The sequence below is a fragment of the Dunckerocampus dactyliophorus genome, chromosome 3, assembly GCF_027744805.1.
Source record: "Dunckerocampus dactyliophorus isolate RoL2022-P2 chromosome 3, RoL_Ddac_1.1, whole genome shotgun sequence".
NCBI lineage: Eukaryota > Metazoa > Chordata > Actinopteri > Syngnathiformes > Syngnathidae > Dunckerocampus > Dunckerocampus dactyliophorus.
In genome coordinates, this window is record NC_072821.1 from 14448452 (window position 1) to 14468726 (window position 20275).

At 40.1% G+C, this 20275-nt stretch overlaps 1 protein-coding gene across 2 annotated transcripts in view; it reads left to right on the plus strand.

Moving 5' to 3' along the window:
• Positions 1-3296: 3296 nt before the first annotated feature.
• The window catches only part of galnt18b (UDP-N-acetyl-alpha-D-galactosamine:polypeptide N-acetylgalactosaminyltransferase 18b), an 85583-nt gene continuing 68604 nt past the window's right edge, over positions 3297-20275 (plus strand). The window contains exon 1 of one of the 2 annotated variants that reach the window (XM_054770385.1): positions 3297-3724. In XM_054770385.1, coding sequence (XP_054626360.1) covers positions 3484-3724 — 241 coding nt within the window. In that variant the 5' untranslated portion in view covers positions 3297-3483. The remainder of the gene's footprint in view (positions 3725-20275) is intronic. The other variant, XM_054770386.1, reaches the window with a different exon arrangement.

A 20275-nucleotide genomic window follows, 5' to 3' on the forward strand; every position in this document is an offset into this window, starting at 1 on the left:
AAGCTGGACCAGATGTGCAATATGGCCGCTTTCTTCTTGGCGAGTAGAGGGTCTAACTGAGCATGTGCAGTATGAGTGTCATCACTCTAGCACAGGGGTAGGGAACCTATGGCTCGGGAGCCAGATGTGGCTCTTTTGATGCCTGCATCTGGCTCTCAAACATGTCTTAACACGATAAAAATGTATTTTTGTTTTTTTGTTCGCTGACCTTTTATTGTACATTACAGAAATCACAGTGTTAAAAATAACACTCAAAATATAAAACTTTGTTATGCATTTTAGTCCATCCATCCATTTTCTACCACAATGCGGGTGGCCAGAGCCAGTGCCAGCTGTCCTTCCAATATTTTCCGGGTCAAACACCAAAATTCGATTATCACTGGATAATGCAGTAGCCTATTCGCGGTAGCCTATTCGCATTAACTTCCCTTCCTTAAATCAAATAGTCAGATCGCTAATTCTGGAAAAAGAAAAAGATACGGAGTACGGTGCAAAAGCACGCAGCACCAGAAGTCGCATTAATGGTAAGAAGTAATTTATTTATTATTGGATTGCTTCAGTGTAACAATGTTAATAAAAAGAATAACTTTAGAGGTCCTCCTTAAAAATGCCCACATTTACTTGTATTCAATGTTAAAAAATATTATATGGCTCTCAAGGAAATCCATTTTAAAATATGTGGCTTTTATGGCTCTCTTAGCCAAAAAGGTTCCCGACCCCTGCTCTAGCATGTTACTGAATTAAAAAAATATATAATTAACTCTCAACCAACCTTTAGGTCCCTTCAGCAACACAAACTCAGCTTAACACTTGCTGTATCCGGTATGTCCGGCCATCAAAATAAAAGCACGGCAGTAAAACATGCACAGTCATGCAACACACGTTTCACGCAGAAAACTGGCTTGCTACTTTGGCTTTGCAGCATGTTTTATAGAGCAGCACTTTCTTATTCAAAAATCTCACCCAGTTTCACCTCTTGTTCTTCTGTTTGCACATACTCCGACAGCCATCCATCCAGCCATACATTTTCTATGCCGCTTATCTTTACTAGGGTTGTGGGGGTGTGCTGGAGCCTCTCAAACAGCCAGTCCACCTTAAAAGAACCGCTTTTTTTTACCTTGGCTTTGTGAGACGATGTTGCACTGCCCGTTTGTTTCGCCATATTACAGGGTTAGCAAGCAGCATTAGCTACATGCTAACCTGCAAAACAGCGGCATGTACTATGTAACGTGCTGTTAATTAATTGAGTGGCTATGGAAGTAAATACGTGCAAACAGGATCTTATCATTGGCTGGCCGATGCTCATCATTGTGTTATACAGTATGTTACCGCTTGCTGTTGTTCCCTGTCACTCACTTTGTTGCATTCCAAAATAGTACCGAATATATATTGTGTTTATTTAATTTACAGTTCAGGTTGGATTGTATTTTGTGCGCAGCATGGTTTTGCGGTGCGCAGAGAACTGGAGAGCAGTGCGAAGAAGACGCTCATACGCATCTTTGTCACACACACAAGAATGCATAGGCGAAAGTGTGCAGGGATACGGCGGGAGAGAAAAAATGGCGAGCAATTTGTGTGGTCTGATTTTTTTCACGAAGGCACTTTTGTGATGCACGTGTATTACTCTTTTGAAGGCATATTGCTTTGAGAAGCCAAATTCCTTACTCGTGTAACCCCAGTGACTATCTGGAACTACGTTCTTCATCACCGAAATCCTACCAGAACTGGACTTAAGGGACCAAGTGGAGGGTACTATTTGAGTTTCCCTTTTGTTTACTTCTGCCGTGTGCCTCTTTGTCAGTGTATTGAGCGTTACAGTATATGTGCTCGGAGCCTGTCTGCTGCTAGATCCCTTCATCTACTCTGCAGCTTTCTTTATATATATATATTTTTTTTTTTAAACTGCATTGGGTCTCGTCTCTGCATCCTGGGGTCATCACCAGCATTACCACCATGCTAAACCGTGACAAACTGTGCTTTAGTAATCTCGTGAGGGAAAGGATACAGGCAGTACCCGGTATAAGATGTTTGTGTTATGACATTTCGTGGGTTACGACGCAATCCTATACATTACTTAAACACGTAATTTTGATCTAAGCAATTTGGTACGTAAAGAGACTCGCTCAAGCAGTACTTAATTGCACATGGCAGAAGACTACTTAGTCACAATGCTCTCCCTCGCCAACATCTCGCCCTTCATCATGTCTCCCAACAGCAAGGAAGACTTGCTTGATGAAAAGTCACCACCTTGGATGTGAAACCAGACATCGTAAAAATGCTCAGAAAGGGGAAAAATGTCGGCCAACACCGGCCATATGGCAACTCAACTGCAGCAGGCAATCAAGGATAAAGATCCTATCCTTGAACATGTGAAAGGATCTGCTTCTATGAAATTGACAGTGATCAATCTTTTTTTTTTACAGTTTTATTTAATTCTCGTACTTAATCTGTACTTATTTTTTACTGTATGAGTTCTGTGTACAGTGTGAGTGACTTAAGTGTTAATTTAGGTATACGCTCCAACTTACATAAAAAACTGACTGACAAAGCATCATAGGTACAGAACTTGTTTAAATTGGTGAAAAAAACATTGCCATCATCCATTAAACCAAATTTGCCACTGCTGCCACCTACAGGACTGGGGTGATACCTGTACATCATGCTTTATCAAAAAGATATAAAATAGGGTGGACATACAGTCATGGAAAAAAATGATTGCACCACCCATGTTTCTTAATTTTATTGATGCATTTTAATGCCTGGTACAACTAAAAGTACATTTGTTTGGACAAATATAATGATGATAATAAATATAGCTGATAAGAGTTTATTTTTAAGAGCTGATATCTAGCAACTTCCATGGTTTTCTTCATCATAACAGTTCCTTCATGAATAGCTATAGCATTGCACTGCCAAAGAATTTAACATTAACGAGATATTTTTGTTGTCATTGTTATATTTGTCCAAACAAAGGTACCTTTAGTTGTTTCAGGCATTCAAATGAACAAGAAACTGAGGAAACAAGGGTGGTCTAATCTAACATTTTTTCCGTGATTGTATTTAGGATTGATTGTGTTCAATGGATTTTACAGTCGACCTTGTTACTAATGCTGTGAGTGAGGCGTACACAGAATAGTTTATAATGAAGTTACAAATAGTGAGAGGGGCGAGTGAGCGAGTGTGTATCCGGCAGAGGAGGTGTGCTGCACGGAGCCTGGCCGTCCTCTTCCTGCCTCTGATTGGCTGCAGCGACATTCTGGCCGCCTCTCTCCTTCTTTCTCTCCCTCTTTATCAAATGTTCCTGGATCTGCCGGAGCTTTGCGATGGGTCAAGAGAGGTAGCGTTCACCTGTAGGAACCTGCTTTGCACCTTTTGAACTCAAGACTTCGGATTATCACGGGGAGACTTTCACACCTTTTGTTGCGTAGTTTTATTTATTTATTTAAAGAAAGGATTCTGCAACCTGCATGGAGGGATGTGGGCATGGCTTGCACCAGGAGAACCAAAACTTTGGTGTCTACATGCGTGATTCTGAGCGGCATGACCAACATCGTGTGTCTGCTCTATGTCGGCTGGGTCACTAATTACATCGCAAATATTTACATTAAAGTCCCTATGCCTTTCCCGGAGAGAAAGTTAGAGGTGGGGGACCACAGAGGAGACACTCTTCGAATCATGGAGAGACTTGATCGCTTGGAGAATGTGGTCAATCAACACATACAAGGTAAATTAATATAATCATGAAACATGACTTCACTTGCAGTGGAAAGTTTGGAGGTTTTCACAGCAGTGGACTCACACCAGCCAAGGCGTGTGTGCACTTGCTTACCTCAGACTTGTAAAATGAAGTGTGCATGTGCATCCAACATCATTATATAGAATATGTACACCTAATTAATGAGATGCAATACGAGAAGTACCAAAAATGATGCCTTTACAAAATACCGTATCCGATGAGACTGGCAATTGTGCTTTGCATGTAAATATCTTTATTATTGTGGTTGTAGTTTGCAATGTTGTGGAGCTGCACTGATAATATTTGTTGTACTGAAACATGATAAGTAAACTAAAACATCTGTCAGTACGATGCAGTCCAGTTAATCAAATTAATATGTTGATTAACTAACACCTCTCCGACTCAAAACTCATTCAGAATTGTTTTATCTCGTGCTTGCAGGAAATAGAATGTGAAATTTCTTCAGTAATTGTTCATTATGCCTGAGTAACAGCATAAAAAAAATAATCTTGCTAATCTAAATTAGAAAACTTGGAGAATAAACATTTTTTTTGGCAGTTCACTGATTGTGTGATGGATTTTCTAATAGGCTTCACTTATTACAGCCAATGATGATTTTTCACCGTTTGTACCTCACAGGTTAATTTGCATGTTACCTAAGCTCAAAGCAGAAGGCTATTCTTAGAGAAATATGCAGTGTGAAGCTCATCATATCTTAAACTACTGGCAGGCGAAAATAATCACAACCTTGTGTCTTCTAGCACAGCTGTATGTCATGTTCTTTGTGCCACACCTAAATCCACCTACACCTTCAGAGTTTTTGTATGAAACCGAAATAACTGTCATTTAAACACACCACCTCTGACATGTTCCTTACTCATAGGGATGTCTGGAATACTTTTTCTACTTCATGTCCATCACTTTTGGTGTAAGGTCACTTTGTGTTTGATTTCACACAATTAAATTCTATCTGCTCTGGCGCTTTAAATATGCTATTGGTGTCATCATGTGTTTTAGGTAGTGATTGGGGGCGTGGTCTTTGGGCAGGTCCCCACTTTGAAATAGCACGGTACTGGCTGGTGCCAAAGAGAGACGCGGACAGAAATCTATTCATGGTGTTTGGAGCGCTGAGGCTCTAAGCTAAGCTCGGCTGAACATTCCTGCTGGAGCCACGTGTCTCCATTTCTGTTTGGCACCCAAAGACTCCTTTGAGGCGGATTTTTGTGCAGGTTACCTTAACCCTAAAGTATGTGTTGCTTTGAATTTTTCCTGCTCTGAGGCAAAAGAGTTAAAGATGGATTTGTTGTAGAAATATGCACGGTCAATACTGACTTCCCGCTCCATCAGAGCTCTGCTTGGAAGATACTGTAAGTGTGTAAATGCTGAGAAACAAGAATTCACACAAACAAACATCTTTCTCCATACAGCGTGTCCTACAGGACTGTAATCTATTTGTGGCGGTAAGTTGGGGGGGGGGGGCTTGATTGCATCATCATATCATTTGCATAATTGACCATGATGCATGTGCATCTAATTGTTATGTGGAAGACAAAAAGTGAGAATAAGAAATATGTTTTAAAATACAAATTCACTTTCTTCTGTCACTTATTTTTTTAGGGCTTCTAGGGTTTGGCTAATTAGCAATTTAGGTCACTGGGGAATGTGGAAGGACCCTTTGTTGGAAACAATGTAGTTCTACTGGAGCCACATACCACCAGGAAATGTTTTCAATTGGATTTACAATGTTTATTTTGCCACAATTGAGTTTGCCATGGTTATGATGTGGTTTCAATAGACTCATGGCATGTTTGGAACCAAGTATAAAAGGATGATTGTTTGTTTGGACGGCCCCTTTATAGGAGGCATCCCAGGAAGTGGGCGGGTCCCACTAAGACTGGTGCTGGGGAGCTAAATGTTCAGTGCCTCTGTCTGGAGAGGAGGGGAAGTTCGGGGAATGAGTTATTTCTGACAAGTGATATGTGCTTTCATGTTAAAGTTTTCAAAAGTGTCCAATAACAGAAGAAAAAGTCGCTAGCCACTTTTTTGAAAAACAGAATCTAGAGGGGTCTGAATACTCACTAAATATTGTGACAAATTTGCTGTCGACAACACTGATCCCTCCTGCTGCATCTCCTTATTGTCTTGCAGACCAGGTATGTATGAGTATGAGCAGAGTTATGATGCCATCTATTACTATAACTGCCGCAACTCTATAACTATTCTGTGCCATGACCCTTCATTCTTCATTCTGCCTGTAACAGCATGCAATTGTGGTGTCATTTCCAAACATATTCAAACTTAACCAAGAACAAATTGTGTGCCTCCTGGTTGGGTGATCTATTATTTGTCTTATACTGTTGTGATCAGGCAGGACCAAATGCAAGAATGAAGACTCCAATCAAATGTATGATGATGATGTATGATGCCATTCACTATACTGCTAACGAGCACGAGGGGGCATATTTGCACGATATCTGAGGATTGCTGGCTTTGGGTAAGAGGCGGGGTACACCCTGGACTGGTCACCAGTCAATCACAAATATGACATGTTCCCCGAACCTGCTGACTAAAAACCTAACATTTCAAGATAAATTGCACTCAAAATATGTGTTTTACAGTGTTCAATCACCGCCACATCATAAAAAACACGTAATAAGATAACTGGACAATGTTAGCTTTTATTCACCTGGTGGCCCCATAACCGAACCCTAGCTTCTTGCTTTGCAGCTGGTGTGTGTTAGAAGCAAAACAGAAGGCTAATTAACGAGCATGATGGCGGCGGACACATAAGGCAATGATAGTTATTGGATTTTCAAAGTTCCTGTACTTGTTAAATATCTGTCTAGCAGAAATTGTGTGCGTATTTTGCACACCGCACATCAATCATGACTTCCACTGCAAATCAGTTTATAGGATGCAGTTACAGTTACTATCAGCGCCACGTAATAAAACCATGATATTCCTGTAAGGTTTTTGTGTCTTTTTTCCCCAAACATCCAGGATTAAATCATCAATTAAGAAAAAAACAAATGTTATCCAATATTAATTTTTTCATCACTATACCTCAGCAATGTCACACTTACAACAATGGAATTTCCATTTCACCTACCACTAACAATTCCTAAATATTCATGGAATAGAAGCTCTTTGTAAAGATTTATGCAGATTTGGAGAAGTTGTCAATACAAACATCCATTCACACTCACATTCACACCTATGGACAATTTAGACAGTGTATGATATGCTGCATGCTGCTATGCCTGGCTGAACTCAGGAAAACAGAAACAGAAGACATTGGAAATTTGCATAAATCTGCAGACAAATAGATGGTGTCATGTGATCAAACTCACTCTGCTGGAGTTGCGTGATTGACAGGCTTATTTTTTGCTCATTAAATGTTGGATTTGCAATTAGCTACCTAACTGGTATCTAACAAAGAGGGTTACATATATGTTGCGTCTCTGCATATCCTATCAGATATGCATTGCATTGAAGAAATAGCATTTCCTAATATCAAAGTACTTATTTTGTTCCTTTTTGTAATACATATTAGCAACATTTCAATTACACTCGCTTCAATTTAACGTTTAATTTAGCTGCCCTTTTTTGTGTGTTTATTTTTAGTTTTTTGCAAAAACACCTGCAGTGTTTGGCATCTCACTGGAGCTACATTGTCTTTTTGCCTTTTTATGCCACTTTTAAAACTAGGACAGACATCCTGTAATTAGTTTAGTGGAGTCCTTTCTGCATATCAAACACTTTCACGCTTTCCACACATTTTGCTCAGCAGAAGCACATATCTGTGGCTTCATTATGGCTGCTGTGGATGTTCACTTTTATTGTATTTAATAAATGAATGCCTAACAAAGTGCAGGGGCAGGACATGCCCGCTAAATATTAGCTCCTTTTATTTTCAGCCTTCAGTTTGTTTGTTGACATAAACCATGGGTAGGCTGATATTACAGCTCCCTCCTATATCTGCAATAATACAAGCAATCATTGCATTATTACATGTCACTTTGAGGACAAACGACAGTGACTGGATCAACCTTATAATTGCCCTGAGAGCATGCATTGCAAATATAGTGCCATAATCCAAGCAGGCAGCGACATAAACAGTCAGTGACATGCAGAGACATATTCATTAGTGCACATTCATAAGTCTCCCATAAAATACAGTTTCTGTATAATGTATTATTGTAGGATAGGTGTACGAGTCATCTGGTCTCATCTCATACATTCCGACCTTGGCATTTTGCAATAGCTGTGCCTTCCACATTGACGTACTAATAACACAGCCACAAATGCCAGCACGTGCACTTAGATTTAGTGCACGGATATTAAAGAGCATGTAAAGAACGTTTATTGCAGCTGGCCTGCTAAGAGAAAAAGGTTTGTGGTGTCATTTGCACAGTGTGGGAGGAGGCACACAATGTGACATTGCAAAGTAGCCTGTTGCCACGACAAAGCAACATGGCAACAGCACATAAGCTGCCTGAACGACATCTTTTATCATGTTGTTGGCCGCCCCGGGGGAATTTATTGGCTACTTAGACAGCGCAGGTTCACACACGCCCACCATGAGGGCTGTGCCACTGGGCTCACTGCCTTGTACTGTACCGCAACCAGAAGTCATGGAAAAATTTAGCACGGCTGTGTGTCTCTGCTTTGCTGAAAGTCCAGAGAACACTGTGTGCTTTGTAGTGGTCAATGTTGTTGGCTTTAATAGGAAAAATAGCCTCTAGTGGTCAGTTTGCTTGAAGATAAACATGAATATTATTGTTAAGATCAATGTAGCATAGTGGATGAGTGGTTAGACCTGTTGACCAAAACATGTATGTTAGGATCCAGCTTCCAGAAACACTGAACAGGCTAAGTGGTGTAGAAAAAAGACAGTGAAGGTCATTTTTATTCTATTGTGGTACTTTGTGGGATTTTCTGTTCTATACATGATCTGGGCTGCACAGATAATATAGTATGTGGGTTTGTGTGTCGACTTGTTACAGCTTGACCCGAATACAATATGCAGTAGTAGGCCTGTAACAGCTTTCTCCTGTATATATTATATAGTATCTCACAAAATTCAGTACACTCCTCACATTTCAGCTACCATTTTATCATATACCTGTACTGTGTTCTCACTAAATGAAACTTAGGTATAACATTTGGAAGTCAGTGTACAGCTTGAAAAACAGTGTAGATTTGCTGTCCTCAACACACAGCCCATTCATCTAACCTGCTCAGTTAGGTTTGCGGGGTATGCTGGAGCCTATCCCAGCTGACTTCGAGAGGCAGGGTACAACCTGGACTGGTCGCCAGCCAATCGCAGGGCACATATAGACAAACAACCATTCACACTCACATTCATACCTATGGACAATTTAGAGTCGCCAATTAACCTAACATGCATGTTTTTGGAATGTGGGAGGAAACCGGAGTACCCGGAGAAAACCCACGCACGCACTTGGAGAACATGCAAACTCCACAAAGAGATGCCCAAGCGGAGATTCAAACCCAGGTCTTCCCGATCTCCTGACTGTGTGGGCAACATGCTAACCACTCAGCCGCCGTGCTCACCACACACCTGTTATTGTTTAAACTATTGTTATGTAGCATTGCTTTCATCCTCTTGGGCATTGACTTTGCCAGAACTGCACAGTCTCTTACTGGAATCCTTTTCCACTCACTGGTGAGGCTGGTGGATGTTTGACACTTTGTACTTCTCTACCTTCCTTCCATTTGAGGATGTGCTCCAGGTGCTCAATTGGGAGGGCCCTGTGAAATCAGTTTTGTTTTTTACCAAATTCCGTTTTATGTTTTTCCAAATTTAACTTTTTCCGTTTTAATTTTTAGAATTTTGTTTTTTACCTTTGACAATTATTTTATCAGCCTAGAGTGTGTGCTAGCGTTTCTGATGAGATTCCGCCACGATTGAGGGGTCCGCACAAACGTTCCTTCTCCTCACGATGACAGCACTTAATTCACATGATGTCAAATATCTGTAAGATTCCGCGTTTAACAGTAGATACCGCAATTCCGTTAACGTGGAAATCATAGGGCCCTAAATTGGGTTCTAGTGTGGAGACATACTTCATTATCATGTTGGAAAACCGCCACGGGGCCCAGTTTTCCGAGGGAGGGGATCATGCTGTGCTTCAAAATGTCCCAATACATGTTGCAATTCATCTTTCCCTCAGCTAACCGCAGATCCCCTGTGTGGACAGCACTCATGCAGCCCCAGACCATGATACTACCACCATGCTGGACTGTAGCAAGACACAGTTGTCTTGGCACTCACTTGTGTCTCCGGCCATTTAGACAATGATGGCTGTGTGTTGACTTATTTTCCATGGATAGTAAATCAATACTGCTATGCAAGCTGTACATTGACTACTCCAAAATACTATTTATCCAAGTTTCATTTCTACAAAATGGTTGCTGTAATGTAAGGGCTGAACTCTCTTTTGTGAGATACAGTACTTTCATTCGGTATTGTGTGTTTTTGTATATCAATATGAATCCCAAATGCGGTGCCCTAGATGATTTAGACATCCTTTCATCACATGGTTGGCGCAGTAGAGCGTGTCTTCACTTCATTTTTTTCCCTACTGTCAGCACTGTTGCATCACGGCAGATCAGCTGATGCTATGGACTCGAGGCTAGCAACATCCCCTGTTGAGTAGCTAATTGGTTTGAGAAAAACAAATCTTGAATGACCTAACCCTCTTTCCATACAGCAATGGTTCCTCTCCTCAGCAGCTAAATGTACTCAATGTGTTACTCCGGTTGGTACCCCCAATGGTACCCCTCTTTGCAGGTTTAGAAGCTATAACAGGAGTGTGTAAGTGAGTGTTTTTGTCCATTCACCCAGAAAAACATTTGTGAGCTCAGTGGTCACCCATGTTGGACCTGAGAGAAGGCCTTGTGGCTCAGCATCTCCGTTCTCATCCCAAAGGTGTTTACCGTGCTTGACGTCAGGTCACTAAAATCATCCAACGATACTTCATGGACCTAGCTTTGTGCACTGTGGAAATTGAATTGTTCCCACAAAGTTGGAAGCATTTTAAATGTTTTATTAAGCTAAATAATTAAGATACAGGTATAATCAAAAGGGGTTTAGTCCAATCCTGATTGTTTAAGGTATGTCCACATACAGTACTGTCAGTTACAGGGGTAATGTTGCCGATGAGTCTCATGGCTGCCAGTATTATGGACATGGCTGGTTAGACTCCTGGTACAGTAACCCTGCGAAAAATAATGAAGGCGCAGCTGCATTTTTGTCATATTACTTTTTTATCCAAGATTGTTAAAGGTCTCAAAGTTTCCATATCAGTCTCTTCCCTCTTCCAAAGCACTAATAATGATTGTGATGGGAGATATGGGAAGTGTGTGTGAGTGTGTGTGTGTGTGTGTGTGTCAGACATCTTTTCAGCTAAAATTTGCATGATTTGGAGGTTCATTAAAAGGCAGTTTGTTTGAAGGCTTCCTTTGACCACTAAGGATTTGTGTCTTCCATTGTGTGGCCTGATTGAATGGCCAGGAGGCCCGCAAGAGCTTGTGATTAACACAACGATGATTTATCCCCAAATGATAGTGACACTTCCAAAGATGGCTTCCAGCAAATCCACCCATCACATTAGCGGAGAAGCTCAGTTAATCAGCATTTCCACTCACGCTCGGAGGACTGTTATATACGGGCATTTATCTGATGCCATTTTTGAGAATGACAATGGATAAAGCAGCAGATTAAATGAGAGTAATCAGAGCAGTGAGCAGAGTAGCTATGGTTTTTTTATGTCTCTATAGAAGTGTGCACGTATATTATTAAGTATGTGTGCATGCTTGTGCATGTCGTTGTGCAGGCTTTTGTTTGCAATTTAGTAAAGTACCAGTTTTTCACATATATCCTGGTGGTGTAACGGTACATGCTTCTGCTTTTCATGGCTGTCCTATCGAGTCTAATAAATGGTTGCTTTTTAGTGGTTGAGTGTGGCCTATTATTAGTCCAAAAATATTGAAATACAAGTTACAGTATATGTAGCATTCTGATCTCTAGGTGTCAGTAATGTTACATTGATGATGCATAGATTGCATAGATTACATTAACTTAACATTCTACATGATAGCGACAAAACATGGTGGCGTGACAAAAAGTTCTTCTCCCCTTCAGTGTGGAAGTGGTAAGTTTTTGGCTCCTTATACCTTCTTCACCATTCCATTTGAAACATTGTCTTAAGTTAGAATAGGTAAATTGGAGAGGCTAGGCTAGCGACGGCTGGCTTTTCTGTCCTTGCAGTGATCCCTTAGCCAGCGCAATGTGGTGTAAACAAAGAATAGTAGGAGTGTAAAGGTGACTACACGGATGTTATTTCATGTCTACAGGGCTCTAATAATGTTAAAAAAAACGTATTTAGAAAATTATAAACAGATTTTTTATGCTCTAACTGTGAAAATGTTCAGTTTATTAATATTGAATCCTACTTCGCAGAAATTCACTTATCGGAGAACCAGTTAACTGCGATAAGGGAGGGACGACTGTATTCATCATTTAAACAATCCACATCTTTACATTTAACTTGACAGGTAACACCCTCAGGCTGTTACCAGATGCTACTGTTATGTTTTGCAAAACTAAATCATTAAATAGTAAAAACCAGTTTTATTTTGAAATGTAGGTATAATCTATTTCCATATGTTTGCAGCACTACAGTATCAGCGCTAGATAGGCATGGTTAGGAGTTCTCTGGACGCTCTTGTTTATTAAAGTGTCCAGCAATCAAGAGCCAATCTGTGTGGGTTGTAGTATAGTCTCTCCTCTGCTGTAACATGAAATCTTAGATGATAAAACAAGCTTGTTGACTGCTTGTTTCTATTTTCTCTTGGGTTTTCTGCAAGTCATTAACTGGAGATTGATGAAAAAATAGGTGTTGGGAAGAGTGGTGAAGGGAAGATAGTGGAGCTATTTCCCACCCGTTTTCTGGATACTAACCAGGACAAATCATTCTTAAAAAAAGAATTCACAGGGACATCATGTAAAAAATGCCTTGTAATCTTTTAAATCATGACTTATTGGTGTTACTGGATATTCCGACATTTTAGTCACTGCTCCTTTTGAGAAAGAGCAGTGTAGTTTTTCCATCGTCTCTGTGTGTGGGAAATCGTATTGGCATGCTTGCTGAGATTGATTGGATATGGCACTCGCTACCTAGAGATTTTCTTGCACCCTTCACAGGGTTTGAGATTCATTTGAGTGTGGTTGCTACAAAGATTGTGCTCTGGATTTATTAAAAGTCTGAATCATCTGCCAGCACAGCGGCCTGTAGGCAGTAATGCAGACGGTGTGACGGAGAGTGTTTTGGGTGATGAGTGCAACAAATTCTCTTCAATTGAGACTACAGGAATATGGATCCACTGGAGGATATTTCTGTAATGAAAACAATTAATTGCACTGAATCCAGAGGAGAAAATCATGAAGAAGAGTGCAAATCAGGCATGAAGTGGCAATTTAGCACTCGTCCCTTGGCAAATTCTACTAAATAGATGAAGTTCCCGAGTGCAAATATTCTCAATTTGCTCTCTTAATACAGACAACAACAGCATGTATCTGCTATTGATTTAAGACACGGACTGAAATAATGTACAGGTGGTCCTCGGGTTACGAATGACTTCTATTCCTGGACTGTGATGTAAGTTGCGTTTTAGTGTAAATTGGAACTTATACTTACATTCTAACTAAATCAACTACTAAGTCACTCATGCTGTACACACAACACATAATAAATACACACAATAAACGCAGTAATAAAAAAATAAATACAATAATTAACTCTAATAATGCATCGTAAACTGCCACTTCCATATTAGATGTGTTGTCATTCATAGTAGCGATGCCATACTTCACAGTCTGATTGGCTTCTGGCTGTCCTGTTCTACAGCTTTTCTCTTTTCAGCACGTTTTAATAACTCCTAATTCTTACTAATCAATGCATTTCCAAATGTGAAATTAAATTACATTATTATTAAATAATATTATGAATATTATTAAATAAATAAAGGAGTTTGTGAGGCAGCAGTGTGTAGTTTGCAAAAAAACAGGACTAAAGTAGGAGCATGAGTGAGCGTTATTTCACGTCGACATTGAGGGGATTAATCCTTGCTTTTCATGCACCCTTAGTCATTTTGATTGACTATTTTTAAAGAGACCCTCTTGTTCTCTTTTTCAAACTGGATGGGAAAATACTAAATGTTAATTACTTCAGCACACCGCTACCTAATTAGCAAGCTAACTACTCTTTTTATGAAGTCGTAAAGTTGTTACGTTTTACTTACCCTAAGTTAAATTGTTTGCGTGTTTCAGATTGGTAAACACAATTTTGTACACGATGCAACTTACTAATTTTGCCACTGTCTTAAAATGACCTCTAATGCCACTTTTCCACTGCACTCTCACCTGTACTCAACCCGGTTTGGCGCGGTGGCTTTTTCCACACTGAATGCATAAGTTAGAATGAAACACTGACAAACAGTGGAGAAGAGGTTTTGTGTATATATTTATCAGAATTTTGCCTCATTACGGAGAATTTTTTTGAGACTGAGGGCAGCAAGAAAACAACAGCTGCAGCAAAGTGGAGATAAGGGAGTATAATACTAAGTGTCCAGAGCTATGGCATAGCAACAGGTAAGCTAGTGTGATCATGTAGGTACGTTCCAATCCCCGCACTGCACGCCGGTGAAAACCTGTCACAGTGGATGCATGTTTGGATGAGATAGCAGTGGGGATTCCCCCGAAAATAAGGCGTTATTTCTGGTTGTAGCTATTTGTACACTTTGGATACTGGTTTATGACGTTTGTTCAACTTTCCCCTTCAATTTGGTATTAAACTAATATGCAGAATTAATCCGTAGCGTTTGTGAGTGGACAATAAAAGCGAAGCTCAAATTCAACCCGTTCAAACGAAGGGACTCCAACATCAGACTGTGCTAAAAGGGACGTAGGGTGGTTACTTTTCTATTTATCAGTGCTCATGTGAAATTATATTCAAATCTGACTGTGCAAAATACCATTTTTTTCCCGTGCAGTGTGTATTGAGACTTGCTTCATACAAGCGAGGAGCTGAAAATGATGACGTCCGAAGCCTTGCTGCCTGGCTGTACAACGTGACTGCTTCGGGAAGTGGGTCAGATTTTACTGTGAGGTTTGACAGCAGCCCCTCAGACACCATTCAAAATGTGGGGTTTTGATGGAATGTTGCAGACAGTTCAGAGTTTGGATAGTTTAGATACTAGGGTTTGGATAGTGTTTATATAGTGTAGTTTGGAGAGCTTAGAGAGAGAGAGATAGTTGGAAGGTTTAGGAAGATGAAGAATAGGTAAGAGGATGCAGCCAGTTGGGCAATAGAGAAGTTTACCTTGTGTGGGAACATTTTCATTTGATAACTACTAATAAGGTAAGATAAATCTTACATTATCACAGACGTAAAAGCAAAAAACTGTTGAGAAACTGTTACATCTGAATCAAAATGAATAATGTATCATTGTTCAAGTGACACAAGCACATTAAGTGCCCTCTTCTTAGTTACACAAGCACTTTCACTGTCCTCCGTCTGCTTAATAGTGTCAGTCTCCAACGAATCGGCTCTAAGAACCGGCTCTTTGAAATGAACGACTGGAGCCGGCTCGCATCGTTGGGAGCCATTACTTTCTCTCCCGTCTTATCACTGCGCACTGATACTACTGCCTTTTGTTCTGGGGAAAGGACACAAGAGCTAATTAAAAAAGTCACAGATGAAATGGCGAAATGAAATGGAGAAATACTTCAATACTGAATCAAGCAAAATTTGTTCTTGATCAAGAATCACTCCAGACTCTTTACTGTTCTCTGGTATTATCATATCTAACTTACTGTGTGGAGATATGGGGTAATAACTCTAAAAGCAATCTTCATTCGATAAATGTACTGCAAAAAAGATCCTTCCTGCTCCTTTTGGACATGTGGAACTGTGAATTTTGTTATGTGATGTATTCCACTGTAGCTTGCATGCATGTTCAAATAAAATTAAACCATTACCATTACCATATTTTATTTCTATTTTTAGGTGGGGTTTCTGGGTTTTTATGAGCTATGAACTTTTAATCAGCTTTTTAGCCTTTTCAGTTTAATGGTTGTTTGCAATAAATTGTGTACACAATTTTTTTTTTCCTCACTCTCATTTCTTCTTTTTGCATTTTGAAGCTCTGCCTCTTTAGATCCAACAGTGCAAAATATAAAATTCTTGCAATGTTTCAGCTGGTCTTCAAATTTTGATCAGGAGTGTCTGACAACCTGTCCTTTTCCGACTATTTTCTAGGAAAAATCTTATATTTGGGTCAATACGGTATTTACTATTAAGCGCCTTAGCTCAGTTACCATGCTGCTGGTGAAATGACAACAAAACAACAACCAAAAAAAACTGACCATCCAGGATGTTATACAGTCTGACTAAAAGATGATCTCTGAACAAAATTGTTTGAAAAATAGTAGTAAACCTTCACATTCAATTTATAATGAATAATGAGGTGAGATGGGATGAGTTTATGTTGGGCATTTGATGCAGTCATTACACAAAAATGATAATACAAATAATAGTTCATTCATTCATTTGGTATGCCGCTTAATCCTCATTAGGGTCTCGGGGATAAGCTGGAGCCCATCCCAGCTGACTTTGGGCAGGTGGCGGGGTACATTCTGGACTGATTGCCATGAGCCAATCGCACATATAGACAAACAATCTTGTTCTTATGGACAATTTAGAGTCGCCAATTAACCTAACATGCATGTTTTGGGAATGTGGGAGGAAGCCGGGGTACTCACGCACGCACGGGGGAACATGCAAACTCCACACAGAGATTTGAACGCAGATCTTCCAGATCTCCTGACTGTGTGGCCAACATGCTAACCACTATATCAATGTGCAGCCCTATGAAATAATAGATTTTGCACATTTGTTTCACACATTACAAGCAGACAACACATTTTTTTTCATTGTTTCTAAATTGTAAACCAAAGCATTCAGCGTACCTGTCGATCCTCCTGTTTTCTTCGGGAAACTATCGTAATTTGTCCTTCTTTCCTGCCCCCTTCCTATTTTAATTGTTTCTCATATTTGTACTGTCATGGAAAATAAATATCCTATCTGATACCGTTGGACCATTTGACAACACATGGGCAACATCAGCGTAACACATCCTGTGGCCGGTAAAGGCAGGCCTTCAAAATAAAAGCAGTGCAGTGCAGGGAGGGGGGGGACCCCAATTTCCCTTATTTTCTGTAAAGTGTAACTTATTTTGAAATGCAAGTGTTGATGGGTACGGCATTGAGGATGGTTATTTGCTTTTTTTAAAAATGTTTTCAGAATTTGGCAGCAATGATTTTATCTCACGCTCCTCCTCAGCCCTCATGTTTTCATAATTAATGGTGCAAAGCGTGCTCCGGCACCAACGCCCCCATGCAATTATGTTCAATCTTTTCATCTTCTGCATGAACAAGTGTACACTGTCATTTCCTCGTTGCGCACACAGCACTCAAGACGTCTCTTTGAATTTAGACCTGAATGTCTGATTCAATTTGTCACAGACTGTGTCAGACCATAAAATAGTCCACTAGCAAAGGTTAATTTTTTTTTGCTGAAGCTGTGCACTTCACAGGCTGAACGATGCAAAATGATGACATAAATAGCAGAAAAATAACAAATGTGTTCATCTAAAGATTAAGATTAAGTAAAGATTTTCATTGCATAGTATAACTGCTGTTTTACCACGCACATGACAATAAAACTCTCTTGAATCTTGAATCTTGAATCTAAACCAAATTGATCTAATGTGGTCACCTGGTCACTCACCTCTCAACCTATTTTATATTTAAGGAATACAAAGAAAAAGTATATCGTCTCCACTCAACATGACCTTCTACGTACAGCTTAAATCAGTGGGCTTTAGCTGTCATTTCAATATATCTTTGCCTTTTATTGAGTCAGCTTTTACAGCTGGGAGTCTATGACGGAGGGAGGTGGATTAGAGGGTTAGCACAGACAAGACCGAAATGATTTACTGTGGCCGAGGAACAATATTCATCATAGCTACCTATAATTGAGATTTTCTATCCAAGCGTACGCCTCCATCCTTCAACTCATTATAAATTCATCAGCGACAGCGATAAAACTGGAAGCGCAGCCAAGCACTGATGAGCTGCGGCCCTGCAAATCCAGACGCAAACATTGATGTGGCTGCGACGAAGATCTAAATCTCTGCTCTCTATTTAAAATGTGAATGCTCTGTCTTTATTGACGATATGAGACAATGGCATGTACCATTCAAAAGAACATATTAAAGACCACTTGGGTAAGATTTTGTTCCTCTCTCTGAAAAATATATTACAAGCACTAAAGAGTGATTATAAGTTCATGTAGAGTTCACTGATGTGTGATCTCAAGCCTCCCCCACTAATAATTATGGTCCTCGTGGCCTACTTTTTTCTTCCCACAGCACCAACAGCCACAAAACGTTCTTTTCTTCTGGAAATCCCACATATCGTATCTGGAGACGCGAACATATGAATTACACATACGAATTTTAAGTTATGGCTGGATAGATTTCAGTGAGATGTCATGCAGAAGCAGGCCTTGGAAAAGGAGGACTGATTTTGAAGAAGTTTTTGTTTTTTTTTCAGGCAGGTCAGGCATTTTTTTTCACATTTTGATTAACAGAGAAGAAATGACTTTAAGAAAAGGGTTTGGTCATTAAAATCAATTTTAAAATTTAACTTTTTTTCTGCATTTATACAATACTGTTATTTATTTTTTAAATTATCAATAGTGCTTTCTACCAGACGGTTAAGTTATTCTTTGTGAGTGGCTGAGTGAGAGATTGGAACTGTCACAGCCATTTGTCTATGAATCATATTTTTGCACAAATTTAGTGCAAATGTACTGTCAATGGAGTGAGCGTGCCCTTTTTTTTGAGGTTTTGGATTTTGGAGGGGGGGTCTTTTTTATTGATTTCTATTATCAAATGTAATTGTCAAGGAATGATTGCGTTACAGTTCGCTATGCTGCTCGCGTGTTTGTGTCAATCACATTTTGGTGATTGAACTCAGGTTGTTTTGGATTTTGTGGACTGCTGGAGCTGACACAAGAATAGAGTATGGGGCCTTGAGCTCCTGCAGAGGTAGAACAAAGGCTTTGAGCTCATCATGACAAAGAACAAACCGGAATCCGAACACAGCAGGCCCTCTCTCAAGTACAACATCAGTGACCTCAAACCTTATAAAAATTCTTCTAGACGAATGCACAGCAATTCCCATTGACATTGTCCAACACCGTAGTAGAATCTGCTATAGCTGCAAAGCCTTGAAAGTACTGTATTTGCCCTAATGAACCTCCATCCCATTTTAACAATCAGGCCTTACCATCCAACATGTGCTTAATTTGAATTAACTCTAATATTTGTCTTGTTCCTCACTCCCCAACGACTTAAACTTAACTATGCAATGAGCACACAGATTCTGGTGGCACATTTAATAGCACTGGATGCCTGAAGCAGTGTGCCAGCATCCTGGAGCTGTCTGTGGCTCTTCCTGGCGAGACAGACGGAGCTATCAAATATTCACAAATTCCTCCGGAATGCAAATGCTTAGCATAAAAATAGTTTCCATCCATTTCGAGGAGGTGATACAGTGCTGAAGTGAAGTCATTACAAAATCTCCCTGAAGATAACGCTCAGAACTCGGCTGGTATTTGCTCAGGGATGTCTCTGTTGGATTGGAGGGAGAAGAGAAGAGAACAGCTCCAGAGTGATTTCTGTGTGACACGCTCAGTTAGCGTCTGAATGCTTGGGTTGTGCATTATTTATAGCTTTGTTTTTCAAGAACCTCTTAAGTATGGCGTGTAGAGATGGGTATTCCAAGAAATCCCATCCCATTGGTAATTGGGAAACTTTGCAAATCAATTATTCATCTTTATATGCATTTTAGATCAGTGGTCATCAACCTTTTTGAGACCAAGTTCCCTGGTCTGTACTCAAGTTTGGGGGTTGAAAAGATAGCTCTTGGTTCATTGATATTGTGGTGGTTCACAAAACTGACTTTCATTTAGATGCAAGGTGTTAAGTCAACTGTTAAAGGCTCTAGCTCTCCCAACCCTGAATAGGATACATGCAGAGGCGCTTCTAGAGCCTGTTGGGGCCCAAGGCAAAAATTCACAGAGGCCACCTTTGCATAGCACCACTGCTGTAGAAGTTCAAAGTTTGTGACCCCTTTGGGGCCCCTGTCTGGGCTGCGGCCCCAAGCATTTGCCTACCTTGCCTGGTGGCAAGCAGTACCCCTGAAAACATGGTATGAAGAATGGTGATCAGTGATGGGTGTTCCAGTCCAGTTCTATAGGTGGCTGTAATGAGCATTACAAAGTGGTTGACAGGCCACAACTGAAGTAGAAAAACCCAAGGTGGTTACTGGTAAATTTTCAGGCTAAAATGTCCTCGAGTGCTGTCTAAATGGTTTGAGATTTT